The following is a 17418-nucleotide window of genomic DNA, read 5'->3' on the forward strand; positions in this document are numbered from 1 at the left end:
AGTTTTTTTGGTGAAGTCCAATTTTTTTTTTTGTTGTTCATGTTTTTGGTGTCATATTTAAGAAACTAATGCCTAATCTAAGTCTCAAAGATTTGCTCTCTTTTCTTCTAAGAGTTTTATATTTTTACCTATTACATTTAGGTCTTTGACCCATTTAGAGTTAATACTTTTGCATGTGGATATCCAGTTGTTCCTGCTCTATGTGTTGAAACATAGGAAGGATAAATTTCTAAAAGAGAATGTTTTTCTCTGACGAAAAAAGGACAAAGGTGCTAAGTGGAAATTATAAAGTAAATTACCCTCATCAAATATGAATATTTATTTTAAAAATTCGCCATAAAGCATATCATGTTAAGTAAACTTGATATCAGACTTGAAATACTTTCACTAAGGGGCGCCTGGGTGGCTCAGTCGGTTAAGCGTCCGACTTCGACTCAGGTCACGATCTCGCGGTCCAGGAGTTCCAGCCCCGCGTCGGGCTCTGGGCTGATGGCTCAGAGCCTGGAGCCTGTTTCCGATTCTGTGTCTCCCTCTCTCTGACCCTCCCCCATTCATGCTCTGTCTCTCTCTGTCTCAAAAATAAATAAAACATTAAAAAAAAAATAAAAAAAAAAAAAAAGAAATACTTTCACTAAGGCAAGAGCAATTAACTGTTAAAAGCAGTGAAGGAGGGGTGCCTGGGTGGTTCAGTCAGTTAAGGGTCGGACTTCAGCTCATGTCACGATCTTACAGTTCATGGGTTCAGGCCCTGCGTCGGGCTCTGTGCTGACAGCTCAGAGCCTGGAGCCTACTTTGGATTCTGTGTCTCCCTCCCTCTCTCTGCCCCACCCTGCTCACAGTCTGTCTCTCAAAAATGAATAAAAACGTTAAAAAAATTTTAAAAAGGCAGTAAAGGAAATATTCCTGTTGTCAATATTTGTCCAATTTATCCAGCACTCAAATAGTGCAAAACACTAATTAAACTACAGAATATACTAGTACATTAGTAAAATGCAACAGCAAAGAACATGAGACACCTACAGATACAAACCTAGTTTTAAGTAAAGATCTGGACAAAACTTGGATTTATATAAGCAATAAGTTAAAGGTGGTGATTTACAAGTAGGATTATTTTAAATAAGATTCATCCTGGTGTATCTAAAATTCTATTGCAAATACAACCCACACTATTGAGACTTCTCAGCGATAGCTCTTACATAAAATTTAGTACAACTCTGGTTACATCTCCAAACTTAAACCTTTGTTTGAGGTAGAACAAAACAAATATATCAAAATATATAATTTAAGGAGAATTTCAGTTAATAAAACTCAAGTTTTGTCTAGTCATTAATCTTTTGCAATTTTAAGTTTTCATATTAATTATACTTCATGACTATTCACATACAAAGAGTAGATGTTTTACACACATAGGGGAATCATGCGCTTGTTTCTTCTTTTATCCATTTAAAACACTCCTCATATGTGAAAGTACAACATATACCTACGTTTTTCTACTCATCTTTTCAAGTCTGGGTGTGACAGAATGGAGAAAATTGTCCTTAGGTATGTTTCCATCTTCAGATCATTTAAGCTTCTCCTAAATTTCTGAAAAAACTAATCATATAATTAAGACAAATATTTTCATAACCACTGTCTCAACTGCCCATCTTTTTCTATTTATTAATTGGATGGTGTGAAGTCCCTTTATTCATTCAACACTGAAAATATATTTCAGCCTCCATGCAAAACACAAGGACACTTCAGAAGAGCTTGAAATAAGGCTTCTCCTCATTCTCTGATGAGCATTGGGCTCTTCCAGTGGAGTCAAGTAAGTATCCACTCTATTATTCAAAAGTAGTATTTTGAAGTCCAAGGACAATGGATTGTGAAAATGAGATCCCCTATTTACTTCTCAGAGTACATTCCCCAACTTCGCTGCAGCACACGGAACCATCTCATGGCACATGTGCTTACCTTCTGCCCGATAAAGCCTAAGTATTCCCATTTTAGGGTACCCTGGCAAAGGGATTTTGTGGTATTTGATATTTTAACTCAGCCTAATTTTCAAACCACATCTAGATTTTCACATGTAAGTAAAAATTACATCCAAGGTTTTATATTCCTTTTTTTTTTTTTTTTTTTTTTTCCTGTCAACATTCTTAAGAGCTGTAAACCAAAGCTCTTTTAGGGAATGTAGTCTATTTATAAAAGAAGTCAATGTTTTAATGACTCTTAGTTGTTGTTATTCTTTCTTGTTTTAAAGTAGACTGAACAAGTTAAAAAGTATGTCCAATCACACTACTCAGTCTTATAGTAGTATATTCAAAGGCAGCATCTGTTGGCTGGTCTGTTCCTACTGACTTAACTGCGTTCTACATTCCGAGTAACTGAAATGTTGCAAACCATACCAAGTACAAGCAGATTTTATAATACGCATAATTAGAAATCCTAGTATTACAAACTTGTCAACTGTGCAGAATGGTCAATTTATAAAATATGGTAGGTTGAACTTTAAATGTTGACCAATAATTTTTCATGAAAATTTTAATATATTTTAGGTCCCTCATTTGAATGGATATCCATCATTACTTAACAAATGCCTGCATTTATTGGTATTAGCAAAACTTGAACATCTGTAATCCTGTAATGATGACCAGTGTATTCTTGGCAAAGTTTTCATTTCAATTCTTTCTGAATGGTGTTTTAAAGAGTACTGAGCTGCATCTTTACCTCTGATCTTTAAGAAACAGATTATTATATCCTTTAGTAACTTTACAAAGTGATTGATGGCACACACTTCTCCGTCAAAGAGATGTTCATCTAAATCTACAAAAAGATAAATATGCCCAGAAAGCTCACATAATATTTTCTGCTGAAGATACAATTCTCTCTGTTTAGGAAGTAGTTCATAGACTGTCATTCTTGAATGGGTTCTTACAACTCGCTCACAAATATTTATGACTTGACAAAGACTTTGTGAAGGGAAATGTAAACCATTCTTCTTTTTAACACACAACAGTGACCCAATTTTAGCAACCTTGAGATCTGATGCATACAGTGCACTGATGCACTCCTCACAAGTTAAAAGAGCTGATAACTTATTTGCAACATAACTGGCACAACAGATGAGTTTTTGCCTGTGATCTGACAGATCTAGTAACGCCTCACTTAGCGAACAATTAGACCAGTCTCGGCAAATATCCTCTTTGTGAAAAAGAGTCTTTATGCCGCTGACGCCATACTGACGCTGAACGGTCCAAAGGGCCAAGTCTGTCCTTCGAGCAATTGAAATGTCAAGGATGCTTACTTCACTTAGAAAGGCTTCGTCTTGTGATCTGTATCTGGTCTCCAAATTATGGTAAGCTTTCTGGAATGCCATACAGGTAGGGTTAGAACCGGTTACTAATACCTGTCTAAGCATCTTGAGAAATAATTCCAGATGATCTTGACTGAATTTATAAGTCAGAAGATATGGAAAAGGCATGACCTTTGGGAAAATGTAATTCTGATAGAGCCATTTTAGGCTCTCAGCATTAAGCAAAAATCCCAGGAATCCTAGTTTTCGCTTACCTTTAATTATTTGATTATTGCTAGCGTCAGATAATGTAACAAAGATTGTCTTGGCTTCAATTAACACGCGATTAATTTTACTATAAGTTTCAGGCAGTAGAGGTCCTTTAAGTCCCTTTCCGTAACAGTTCCTACTATTAAAAATGTCAAACAGGTTGTTAATTAAGCGTAAAAAATGGACGGTACCAATACAGTTTTGAAAAGGAGGCAGGCCTAACGATAGCAAGCACTCCAACGCGCTGGCCACACTCTCACTGAACAGCTGGGCAGCACAGTTCGTCTTCAGCACGTGGTTTTTCAAATTTGCAAGTTTTCTTGGGAGTCTTTCTATGTTTGCTAATTCCTGGTCCCCCAGGGCTACTAAGTCCACAAGGTGCTGCCAATGTGCCGTGCCATTAATAAACTGAATGCTTTGAAAATTCTGAAATGCATTTCTTATTAATCTGAGCAAGTGGCAAGAATCAAAGAAGTATGCAATCTGTTGACTAGAAGATGAGGGATGCTGAAATGTACACTTCATGTTGTCTCCGTCAATATGTATTCCCAACGCTTTTGCCATCTGAACGCTGTGAGCTGTAGCATCAGAGGTGACGGCCAAAACCGTGATCCCTATGTCACTTAGTTTGCCAATGGTAAGACGAAGCAGCTGAGCCTGCAAATATCCAGATGCCCTGTTAACAAAAAAATAACCAAGAGGCGTTCTCCAGTGACCAGAAATACCCACGGCCATTAACAAAATAGTTTCGGATGCAAGGGGCGTTTCATCAGCATCAAGTATGCCGAGGCCAAAGTCCATAAACCCTTGCAAATGGTGACTGCTGGGGTCCCACTGAAGTTGTTGCTTGAGAGATATGCCTTTTATTATCAGTGAACAATACTGGTAGAGCTGGTCTCCGTTCTCTACTCTTCGCTGAAGAAAAGAAAAAATGTTGCTGTTGAAGCCTGGACTGGGTTTGCATTTGGATAACCATCTGGGAAATATAAAAAAAAAATATATATATATATATATATATAAAACTAAATGAAGAAATTAAAAAAAAAAAAGGAAAAAATACCTTAACTGCTGCTAAGTTGCTTCAGATCCCTATAGAAACACAGCCAAATATAAGTAGCCAAATTCTATGGACATTTTCAAGCATCTATTCAAATAGTTACCATAAAACACTAAGATAACAGAGAAGCTTAGACACAAAGTAAGTATTTCAATACACCATTGCTCATCTACTTCTTTAAGATATATACAAAACAATTACCCGGTTTGTTGTAACTGTCGTGTTTAGATCATAAACCAGTCTTACCTGTAAATTCAATGAAATGAGAAAACGGTTGAAGGGGAAGGAAACTTTGAGAACATCTATCACATCTACCTCATTTTAGAGATTGGGAAACGGGGACAGAGGCAGAACTGAAGCCGCACAGCCCTTGCTGTGCTGCTAGCTGCATACAAGTGTGAAGCCCAACTTTCCCGGTGTCCTGACAGTGCTTTTCTCACCGCTCCTTGCGACCTCAAATTGTGCCCTCAAGGAACAATGAAGGCGTCTGCATCTGTCTGCCCTGCACAAAGTACATACACTACTACCTTAGGAGTTCCTTTGCAGTGTCCCTGACCTTTCCATACTGGTTATGCTTTCCAATTACTGTTAGTGGCTATCTTCAGAATCCTTTTCACTCAGTTCTAATTTACCTCTAATTTGCTGTAGGGTCAGGAGAGACAATAGCCAAGTTTAAGAACTATCTGAAATAAGACAAATTGGATTCTCTAGTAGAGACTGACGTGTTCATCTTAGCTAAAGTACTTCTGTAACTCAAATGACTTTTTGGGATGTTATATTTCTGACTTGGGGGCTATATTCTGGACTGCCAAGGTTTCTTCCTGGACAGCAGGCCTCTAATTGAGATTTTAATGTACCTCGCCCTAAGTATTTCAGGACAGGGCTTTCCACATACTTTGCCGCAAACTAAAAGTTCCATAAATGAAATTTACCCTCATTACGTGCCATGCACACATATATGGAACATATGTGTGTGTATAATGCCAATTATGACCCACTGAATTGATTTCAAGATGCACTAATGGGTTTGAAAAACACACAGCATGCAAAAGACATCAATTTTAAGCTACTTATAACCTATTTAAGAGACAAATGTATTAATCAGTTGTTTATATTTTAAAATAGGATGAAACAGTAAGATAATGAGAAAATAGGACAGTGGTTACCCACCAGGGTGCTACAGCCCAGTAGTATATGGAATGTCCTTTGCAAACGGGTCTCCAAATTTTAATTGTTTAAATTTTTTTCTTGCATTAGGACTGACTCTCAAATGAACACCAAAGATGCTGTGCTGCACATGGAGTCAGTATATTATGAAACTACTTAATGCCTCTATGTAAAAGTTTTTATTTGGGGCGCCTGGGTGGCGCAGTCGGTTAAGCGTCCAACTTCAGCCAGGTCACGATCTCGCGCTCCGTGAGTTCGAGCCCCGCGTCAGGCTCTGGGCTGATGGCTCAGAGCCTGGAGCCTGTTTCCGATTCTGTGTCTCCCTCTCTCTCTGCCCCTCCCCCGTTCATGCTCTGTCTCTCGCTGTCCCAAAAATAAATAAAACGTTGAAAAAAAAAAAATTAAAAAAAAAAAGTTTTTATTTAAAAAAGAATTTTTTTTAATGTTTTTATTTATTTTTGAGACAGAGAGAGACAGAGCATGAGCGGGGAAGGGGCAGAGAGAGAGGGAGACACAGAATCTGAAGCAGGCTCCAGGCTCCGAGCTGTCAGCACAGAGCCTGACGCGGGGCTGGAACCCACAGACTGTGAGATCGTGACCTGAGCTGAAGTTGGACGCTTAACCAACTGAGTCACCCAGGCGCCCTGTAAAAGTTTTTATTTTACTTTATTTTATTTATTTATTTTTTATTTATTTATTTTTTAACATTTATTTTTGAGACAGAGAGAGACAGAGCATGAACGGGGGAGGGTCAGAGAGAGAGGGAGACACAGAATCCGAAACAGGCTCCAGGCTCTGAGCTGTCAGCACAGAGCCCGACGCGGGGCTCGAACTCACGGACCGCGAGATCGTGACCTGAGCCGAAGTCGGCCGCTCAACCGACTGAGCCACCCAGGCGCCCCAAAGTTTTTATTTTAAATAGGCTTTTTAAAAAAGCTTGTTCTTTGAGCTTGATTTTTAAATAGATATCTAAATGGTATTTTTTAAATGTCTTGTTTATTTATTTTGAGAGAGAGAGAGAGGGAAAGAGGGAGGGAGGGAGAGAATCCCAAGCAGCCTCTGCACCAGCAGCACGGAGCCGAAAGTGGGACTCAAACTCACAACTGTGAGATCATGACCTGAATCAAAATCAAGAGTTGATGTTTAACCAACTGAGCCAACCAGGCGCCCCAAGAGGATATTTTAAATTGAACAATAGCTTAGTTACAGAGTGATTATAAGGAGTCAGTTGGGTGGCTTAAAACTCTGCCTGAAAAAATACAAGGCTGAAGAGCCATCGTGCCGAGGAGTGTTTTTCTTTAAGACTATTAGGTCCACTGGCACTCTTTTTTCTTTTCCAAAATAACATTAAAAAACAACAATAAAAAAAGACTCTTAGCTCCTCCCATGGTCTTGTTTACCTTTGAATCTCTCACATCATCTTACCTATAGAGGGAGCTAATTTATTAATTGCAATGAAAACCTAAATAGAAAATTAGAGACAGAGAAAATCTACTAAGATCATACCATATATATCACTGTTATGATAAGGAAGGCTGAGGATGTTATGACATTCTTACAAAAGATATGTAAAAACAAACTACCTTAAAGACCCAAAGAACTGGAATTATAAGAAGTACAGCTCTGGGAAGGTTCTAGACATAGAGAATTCAAGAGAGAACTGATAAAGATCCAACATCAACACAAAGAAAATTACAGAGGTGACTGATAGTGGCTAATAATTAGAAAAAGATATGACAAGTTGAAATTAGTGAAGCAGGTACCTGTCTCACTGAACAAGGGTTTTCAAAAATATGAGTTTAGCTTGGTCTGTCATCATCTAATTGTTTACCATATAACTGTTTCTCCATCATCACAGGAGGAAAAACAACTATTCAAATTGTCTCTTTTCTCCTCAAGCTTTTTTTTTAAAGTTTTAAAATTTATTTTTGAGAGAGACAGCGTGAGCAGGAGAGGGACAGAGAGAGGGAGGGAGGGAGAATCCAGCACAGAGCCTGATGGCAGGGCTTGAACTCATGAAACCATGAGATCATGACCTGAGCTGAAACCAAGAGTCGGACGCTTAACCAACTGAGCCACCCAGGCACCCCTCTCCCCAAACTTATCTCTGCTTCCCCAATTCTCTGCTATTATCTTTATGTCACTGAGAAAAACAGAAGCAATCCAATAAAAACTCATTTTCCTACCACTAAATCTGCTAACCTATTGAATCTGTGTCTCTGCCTCTTCCTGTTTAAATGAATGAATTGTCCCTACTCCTAATTAAGGCTAAACCTCTCTCCACAATGGTGTTAGAAATTATCCCCCACAGTTATCCCTTCTCTTATGCACCACCAGCTCTCCTCTCTACCAGACCATTCCCTTAAGCATGCAAACATGCTGGAACAAGTGCCCTCTCAACAGGTGCCCTCCCTTTCATCTATGCTCCTTTCTACCCACAGACCCATTTCTCTGCTCCCTTCATAGCAAAACTCCTTGAAGGAGTGCTTAATCATTGTTTCTGCTTCTTAGGCTTCCAGTCTTCCTTATTCCCACTTTGGCCAGGCCTACCTCTCTACCACTCCACTGCAACTGCTTTTGTCAATGTCATCAATGACCTCCATCTTGCAAAATCCAATGGTCAATTTTGTCCTCCTCTTACTTGATCTCCCAGCAGCAGGGACAGAGTGGACTATCTCCTTGAGATACTTTCTACACTTGGCTTCCAGGCCATCACATCTCCTGGTTTTTCTCCTGCCTCACTGGCCACTCCTGACCAATAAATAAATTTACCAAATAAATATTAACTATAATGATTATAAATGTAATACATAAGCAGAGGTGTGTTAAAAAGATATATGTTTTTTAATAAAAAAATAAACAGAAATGTAATCAAATGTGAATATGTTTGACTATTCAGAACTGTCAAGATAAAATCTAGATACTTCCAATATATGAGAGTAATAGATAGACATTAACACAAAATTTTGTGGATATATGTTTTTTTAATGTCTGAGAGAATATATACCAAACCACTAATAGCAGTTATCTTGGGAATTAGGGGAATGGTCTGGAAAAGGTCTATAAACCTTTTTCATTTTCCAGTATTTACATACTTACATATTGTCTGAATGTTTTATAACAAGCATGTATTACTATCATATTAAACAAGGTATTTTAGTTTCAGACAAAGTACCCAAAGAAATAAACAATTTTTTGAGTACTAAAATTATACTGAATAGATGGCGTCATAGCAAAAATACAAAATGGACATAAAGAGAGAAAAGATCAGTGTGAGCTGGAATTGCCAGAGACTATTTAATCCAGAAGTTAATGGAGAACTACAGGAAATGAAGAAATGTCTCACACAAACCACAGGGCAAAATCCATAAGCAGTGCTTTAAAACCAGTAAAGAGAAAATTTGACTAACAAAAGGTAGAAAGGGGGATATATCAACACAGTATCTATAAACACATCTCCTGCCTAGCAAAAAGTAGACATTTATAAATAAGAATAATATCTGGCCTAAATAGTAAAGTCAGATGATAGAAGAGAGTGAATAAGCCTATACACAACTATCCAAATGTTTCTGGTCACTACAATCAAAAACGGAAACAATATAAATGTCCAATAGTTGGAGAATGCCCCGGATAAATGGGGTACAACTACCTGATATTATGCAGCTATTAAAGATCATTAACTATGTAAAAAAAAAAGCTAGCAAATCTAAGCACAGAAACAAGACTGGAAGCAAATTCCCTAAATGTTAATAATTGTTGACATATAATGTAGATAAACAATTAATGAATTTTCCATTCTTTTCTCTCACTTCCAAATTTTTTATTAGTATTACTTTAATAGTATGTGGAGGAAAGTTAATCATTTTTAAAAAGAAGATGTAATATACAGCATTGTGACTATGGTTAATAATACTGTATCATGCATTTTAAAGTTGCTAAGAGGGGGACCTGGGTGGCTCAGTCGGTTAAGCGTCTGACTTCTGCTCAAGTCATGATTTCGCCATTCCCAGAGATCAAGCCCCACATCAGGCTCTGTGCTGCCAGCTCAGAGCCTGGAGTCTATTTCAGATTCTGTGTCTCCCTCTCTCTCTCTCTCTCTCTGTCCCTCCCCTGCTTGTGGTGTCCCTCTCTCTCTCTCTCTGTCTCTCAAAAATAAACATTAAAAATTTTTTTTTAAATAAAAAAAGAAAGTTGCTAAGAGAGTAGATCTTGAAAGTTCTCATTGTAAGAAAAAAGTAATTTTAACTGTGGAATGGATATTAACTAGACAGTGTGGTGATCTTTTTGTAATAGATACAAATACTGGATACCTGTTATACACCCAAATCAAATAAAGTGTTATACATTAATTATATCTCCATTAGAAAATAAAACAGATGTTTTACCCAAAATGGAAAACAACAATATCATAATTGAAGGGGTTCAGGACAGGATCCCCAGAATGTGCTGCTCTGGCATGTGGATTATTTGTTATTTGAGAGAGCGAGCCCACGAGCAGGGGGGGCAGAGAGAGGGAGGGAGAGAATCCCAAGCAGGCTCTGTGTTGTCAGCATGGAGCCTAAGCCAAAGTGGGGCTTGATCCCACAAAGTGAACCCTGAGATCATGACCAGAGCTGAAATCAAGAGTCAGATGTTTAACCGACTGAGCCTCCCAGATACCCTGGCATGTGGATTATTTTGAGTTGAAGTCATTTGAGACCCTGCAGACTCAAGAGAAACTTTTATCCCTTCCTAACCACACAGAATAATCTAAACTGGGGAGGCTTTCCCAGAATAAGAGTTATTAACAGAGATAGATTTTATCTAAGTGAACAAAATGTATGGTAGAGCAAACATCTAATTACCAAACATCTGCTTCACTTATTGCCCTGTGAAGTGCATGCCTTTCCTCTGAAATCCCAGACCCCTATCCCTGTATCTCCTTAGTTCAGAATGACATATATACCTCTTTTGTCTGTCTTTGGAATTTCCATGTCTATGTGGATTCCCTGTATGTACAGCTATTAAATTTAATTTTCTCCTGTTAATCAGTTTCATGTCAGTTTGATTTAGTCCAGCCAGAAGGACCTTTGGGGGGCCAGGAATTCTTGTTCCCTTATATAATTAAGGTCCTACTGCCTACCAGCCCTCAATTTCCCCCTTCTTTAAATGGGTGGGGTCAGCGGATGGTGGGCTATGTGCTTTCTTAGAGTTTCTCCAGTTCAGAACCCCTGAATCTGTTTTAAAGTTGAAGTAATAAGAAACCAAGAAGTACCTTCCAGGAGAGAGAGATGATGCTACTCCTGGCTGGCCTCTGTCCCACCTGCACTGAATTAAATGGAGTACTGCTCTTCAGAAAGTGACTTAAGGTCCACTGCATTTCCTCCTTCCATCTACTCAAAATGCTAAATGACCATTCAGGCATTCTTTCTTTCTACAAATATTTATCAAGGGACCATTTAATGCTTCAGGTACAATGCAGAGTTGGGGGTTCAGTGGTAGTGTAACAAAAAACCAGATGCACCTCATACTTGGGCAGCTCATGGTCCAGTGGGGAAGACAGTGTTTTAAGAACTATGATTCAGGTCTGGGGTGCCTCGGTGGCTCAGTCGGTTAAGCATCCGACTTCGGCTCACATCATTATCTCATGGTTCGTGGGTTTGAGCCTTGCATCAGATTCTCTGCTGTTAGCACAGAGCCCACTTCAGATTCTCTGTACCTCTCATGGCTTCTCAGCCTTTTGGCTAAGATCAAGTGCAGATCTTCTGTACCCCCCTCTCTCTCTCCCCCCTCCCTCAAAAAAAAAATAAACAAACATTAAAAGAAAAAAAGAACTATGATTCAGTTCTTATGTGTGTGAGAGGAGCACTTACAGCAAGCCAGGCTTCTGAAAGGAGGTCTAATTTGAGCCTGAAGACTGAGGAGTAATCACTAGGACCAATAAAGAGAGAGAATGGGCATTTCAGGCACAGGGAATAGTAAGTCCTGGTGGCAAAAAGAGGCCATTAAGGAGTGCCTTACAATTGGAGCATGGAATGCTAAAGGGCAGGGAGGGAGGCCAGAGATGAGCCTCCGAGCTTAGCAGGGGCCGCGCCACGGGAAGCTCAATAAACCACAGGAAGGAGTCAAGCCTCTGGTCTGTAGGTAATGGGGAGGCCTATGCATCAGGAAAGTGACTGTTATGGGCTGAATTGTGTCCCTCAAAAAAGATATATTGGAATCCTAATTCGCAGTACCTCAGAGTGTCCTTATTTGGAGATAGTCTTTTTTTTTTTTTTTTTAATTTTTTTTTTCAACGTTTTTATTTATTTATGGGACAGACAGAGACAGAGCATGAACGGGGGAGGGGCAGAGAGAGAGGGAGACACAGAATCAGAAACAGGCTCCAGGCTCCGAGCCATCAGCCCAGAGCCTGACGCGGGGCTCGAACTCACGGACCGTGAGATCGTGACCTGGCTGAAGTCGGACGCTTAACCGACTGCGCCACCCAGGCGCCCCGGAGATACAGTCTTTACAGAGGTAATCAAATTAAAACGAGGTCATTAGGGTGAATCCCAATCCTAAGACTGGTCCTCATAACAAGAGGAAATTTGGGCACAGAAGCACACATACATAAGGGAAGATGATGTAAGGATACACAAGGAGAAAGACCACCAAGTACAAGTTAAGGAGAGAGGCCTGGAACAGACCCCTCGCTCACAGCCCTCCAAAGGAACTAAACCTGCTAATACCTTGATTTTGGACTTCTAGCCTCCAGAAGTGTGAGACAATATATTTCTGTCATTTTTAAGCTCAATAAATAAATAAATAAATAAAAATAAAAAGGCATCTGTAAAACCAGTGATAAAAAACAGTAAAAATTGAGCATTACCACTATAAGACATCACTGTAAAGTCACTGAGTTATTTGCTTCATACTAAGTGAATTATAAATATATCCGTGTATTTTGACCACAAATCCTACAAAATTATTTACCAAAATTTCCTCCCTGAACAACCCACACTGGGCATCAACTACAGTGTTTAACAAAAATGCAGATTTTTATGCTTAGCCTCAAACCAATGGTGTCAATCTAGAACTATTGTAGATTTTTCTAGGATAGTCGGATATTAAAACTACTGAAGTATATTAGAAATCCCAATATTTTCAGATTCAAATTTTATCACTGAGAATATCTCTGTCTGGAAGATGCAAAAAATTTGTCAGATTATAGACCTTCATTTTGTTGGTGAAAATCTGCTGTTGTGATAATATGCAAATACCACTAGAAGTTTTTAAAAAGAGCAAATGGACTAATAAATGAGAGTCTGAATACGAAGAGCTTCAACACATAAAATGCAATTAAATAATAAAATACTTGTTTATTTAACATCTAAAAAGTAATTCACTTACGTCCTGAGGATGGAAGAATGAGGCAGCTTGAGAATCTTTCTTACATAATCATAGACTTTGCTACTGCACAAGTAGAGTGTACATGCAAACTGTTTCATTTCTGTGGAGTACTCAGCTGTTTCTCTCCAGTTATACAATTCCCACTTAAAATCTGTTAAAATAAATTTATTTATTCTTTGTGGTGAAGAAGGTGTACAGTAACATTCTAAGGTACAGATCATAGCATTTGGATATAAAAAGCAGTGGCCATCAAAATACAAATACCATCACAGTTTAACTGAGTTTGTTTCAAAGGCTAATATCCAATCTTAGGACCTCTTGACCAATTTATCCTGCTCATCCTGGATCGTTTCACTCAAAAGACGGAAGAAGAAAGTTTCAACTTGAATCACTATGTTTTATTATTCATTGGCAGCCTAAGTGGAGAATTTTAGAGAAACAGGGAAGAAGATAAAATAACTGGATAAAATTAAGTCTCTGGATTACGAGCACATTTATTTATTTTGCTTCCTGGTTACTATTTATCTGAGGGTACAAATGAGACACAAGAAATAATTCCGGCAATAGGATGCTATTCAAATTGAACAGATGACCTTGCCTACCTTGAGGGGAAAAAAAATCCTCTGTTCCTGGTGGGGATCCCTGTTTATTACACCTCTGTTCCCCTCCTGGAAAAACACAAAATATTCTCCTCCTTTGGAGATACCTGCTCTTTTCTAGAAACAAGACATACTTATTTTTTACCAGGATGTAAATCCAAAATCTCTGCTGGCTTTCATCAAAGAGTAAGTTGGCTATACTTATTCTGTCCCTCTTCAAATATGCTGGTTCACAAAGAAAAGAGTAGGTAGTCTTTCCAATGGACATGTATATCTTCCATAGGATATTTTAGAAAATAATATATGGAGACTCAAAGAATTTTCAAGCTCAAAGGGAACTGGAAAATTACCTGGTTCGACTCCACTGCAAAAACGCTTCGGTGATAAATTATGTAAGCACTTAAATTGTTTAAAAAGAATTTGCAGTAAAGCAAGTAAGTGCTTTATAAAAAATGAGAATTACAGTATATGGTATAAGCCATATGATCTAACCTCTGGGTAGTTGGATTATGTGTTACTTTTATCATTATATATTTCTTTGCCTTTCCTGTAATAAGTACATTACTTTTAAAACTGGAAATACATAAAAGGATTTTGGCAATTACTTTTCCTTCTTTTTGCTTACCCTGAGACTTCATGTCTCAGCTAAAAGCATGTTTTCATAGGCAACAGCAAAGTAAATACTTTAATGATATTTCAGGATAAGGGAACATCACAGGGCAACAATGGGTGATTCAGTCAGTTAAGCATCTAACTCTTGGTGTCATGGTCTCACGGTTCATGAGCTCAAGCCCAGCATTGGGCTCTGTGCTGACAGCACAGCACAGAGCCTGCTTGGGATTCTGTGTCTCCTCTCTCTCTGCCTCTTCCCCACACACATGTGTATGTGCATGTGCGCACTCTCTCTTTCAAAAGAAACTTTAAAAAAAAAGAAAGAAAGAAAAAAGAAAAGGGGAACATCATACCTGAAAACTGTGCTCGTAGCAGACACTCTGTTTCTTCAGAAAGTAGTTTCTCTTCGACAAGTGCATCAATTAGTCGTAAGCCCTTTCTCTTCTTGATCATCCTGTAGTTTTTCACAGAAACCAGTCTTTTTTTGGACACTTGTAGCATCTGTTGCACCTCAGCCAGTTTCTCTGCACCAATTGTCAGAGGTCTCTTTAAACTGTAGTTGTGGTCCTCAGTAGCAACCTCTTGAGAATTATCAGGAAGTGGCTGTTTTAGGATTTTCTGTTTTGCTTTACCTTTAAGGTGTACACCTTGAAGAACCTACAACAGAAATATAAAATTAAGGTTATTTTTGAAATGATCACACAGAAGGCAGTCTATAAAAATACCACTAAATCAAAGGACTCACCTTTAATGTGGAGAGTTGTTTTAAAAAAAAGGTCATAATCTCTAATTTCTTCAAATGTATTTATAGGAAAATGTGAACAGGGTTTAAAGTTTTTTGGGGTTTTTTTTCATCCATATAGAAATAGTAACCTGATGTCGAAAGTTAACATGATGTTGAAAGTTTCTGAAATGTTTTAAGTAACAACAGAAAGGTGGTAATTTGGGAAGGCTTCGTGGAAATGAGTTTTGAGCAGTGTTTTAAGACAGCAATGACATGATTTAATGGAGGGGGACAGGAAAATTATTTGTGCAAAAAGGAAGGCATAGTGGACAGAGCATGGGCTTTGGAATTGAGACTAATCTGGGTTTAATCATGGCTCCCTCATTTATTAGCTGTCACTAAACCTCTACAATCCCTCCTCTCCTCATTTGTATAACTGTAATAATACAGAGTTGTTTTAAGGATACAATAGAATAATTTATGTAAATCTCCCAGCACAATGCCTAGACCACTGCAGGTCTCAATAAATAGTAACTATTATTGATTTTACAAAAGCATGAAAGTTAGTCAATTTATCACATATACAGAAGTTAGTAAATGTGGTTTGAAAAGAGAATTTGGAGCAGTTAGAAATGCACAATTAAAAGGAAGCTCTTAGAGCTTAGGAGTTTGGATTTGACACCAATGACATTCTTCTGAATACAGGAATGAGAGAAAACAATATCGAAAGGAAATTCCAATGGATAAGAGGAGGCAAGGATAGCATCAGCAGAGAACAGCTAGAGGACTACTGCAGACTGTGCAGCGAGGAGTGCGTACAGCAATGTGGCCAAAAGGTAAAAGGATAACATAAAAAAAGAAACCGAAGAACGTAACACTAATCCTGGTGACTGATTCATAGAAAGCCCTCTATTTTCCATAGATACCTCTCTATATCAATGCTAACAATTAGGTATATTTTTGGTCAAGATCAACATTACTGGGAGGGGCCCGAAAAAGGCATAATTTCTAAGTATTATGGAAACTGTGTCAAACAAAAGCCTGAATTCTAAGGCATCTACTAGTTAATTTTTGTGATCAATTTAGTAATCTTTATGTGGGTCTAGAAAATGATTTGCATTTATATACCTTAAAAACTTCAAAGCAGAATTACTAATATTACATATAGATTAAAAACCAAAAACCAAAAACCTAGTTTTCTACACATTTAAAATCTATTAATGGATTTATTTTAAGATTTAGGATTTTTTTTTTAAATCTTTGTAAATTCTAGCTATAATGTGAGGTATCTTGGTTTTTAAAGGCTCTGTAGAATTTAGTTTTGTTTACACCTAGATTTAAGTACCTTGTATAGAGAAACAGAAGGCACAGCTCCTTTTTTCAGCTTTCTTCTTATGCCATATGACTCAAAGTCACTTTCTTGAAAATGTTTGGAACATAGTATAGCACCTGGTCCTGGGATCCAAATCTTTTTGCTTCTGGGGTCCACACGATTAACAGCCCTGATCCATTTTGAGCGCTGTATGGTATCAGTTGGAAATCTACAGCAATCATATTAAAGTTCCATTAACATGAAAATATGGTAATACTACAGTATTTATTACATAAACCCATTTATTATTTAACTGCTTCGTATAAACATCAAGTCCAATTAAACTTACTTAATCTGATTTCCAAGTTCTTTGATTTTTTGAATCCAAGAGTTCAGTATCTAAGTGAGCTCATTTGCTTTAATTTCTGAGGGTAATTCTCATATTAAATATCCTACATTTTGTCTTCACTGACTACATTAACGGAATCTGCTCAAATTTAGTATGTGTGTTTTTAAACTATGTCCCCAAATTCTTTATTTCTATTCCTTTCAAGGGGTGGAGCCTAATTTCCTTCCCCTTGAGTGTGGGCTAGGGTTAGTGATTTGCTTCTAAGAAATACAAAAAAAAAAAAAAAAAAGGAGAAGAGACAACGGGCAATAAGACTAAGTAATAAAAGGTACTTGCTCCCTCTATTCAATGGTTTTTCTCTGGGAAAATTTCTCTGCCATGTGAGAAGCAGTCCTGCAGAAATATGTCCACTGGGCAAGAAACAGGCTTCCCCACTAAAGGCCACATGAGTCTTTCTGAAACTGCACCCTTCAGCCTCATCAAGTGTTCAGAACATTCTAGTGTTGGCTAACATTTTACTACCTTATGAGACAGCCTGTAACACCCAGTTAATTCACTCCCGGATTCCTACCCTCAGAAATTTGTGAGATCATGTTTCTACTGCATTTTGAAGAAATTTGTTACTCAGCAGTAGAAAACAAGTAAGTACATTTCCCACACTCAATTTTCCTCTTTTGTTTTGA

At 38.0% G+C, this 17418-nt stretch overlaps 1 protein-coding gene across 2 annotated transcripts in view; it reads right to left on the bottom strand.

The window, feature by feature from the left end:
• Positions 1 to 17418, bottom strand: part of THAP9 (THAP domain containing 9) — a 22482-nt gene continuing 5064 nt past the window's right edge. Inside the window, exons 2-5 of one of the 2 annotated variants that reach the window (XM_025922403.2) lie at positions 16420 to 16615; positions 14704 to 15007; positions 13140 to 13290; positions 1 to 4520 (exon numbers count right to left, since the gene is read on the bottom strand). In XM_025922403.2, the coding sequence (XP_025778188.1) occupies positions 2543 to 4520; positions 13140 to 13290; positions 14704 to 15007; positions 16420 to 16615 (2629 nt within the window). In that variant the 3' untranslated portion in view covers positions 1 to 2542. The remainder of the gene's footprint in view (positions 4521 to 13139; positions 13291 to 14703; positions 15008 to 16419; positions 16616 to 17418) is intronic. The other variant, XM_086704738.1, reaches the window with a different exon arrangement.

This window comes from Puma concolor, chromosome B1 (assembly GCF_028749965.1).
Source record: "Puma concolor isolate L17-30 chromosome B1, mPumCon1.1.hap2, whole genome shotgun sequence".
Classification (NCBI taxonomy): domain Eukaryota; kingdom Metazoa; phylum Chordata; class Mammalia; order Carnivora; family Felidae; genus Puma; species Puma concolor.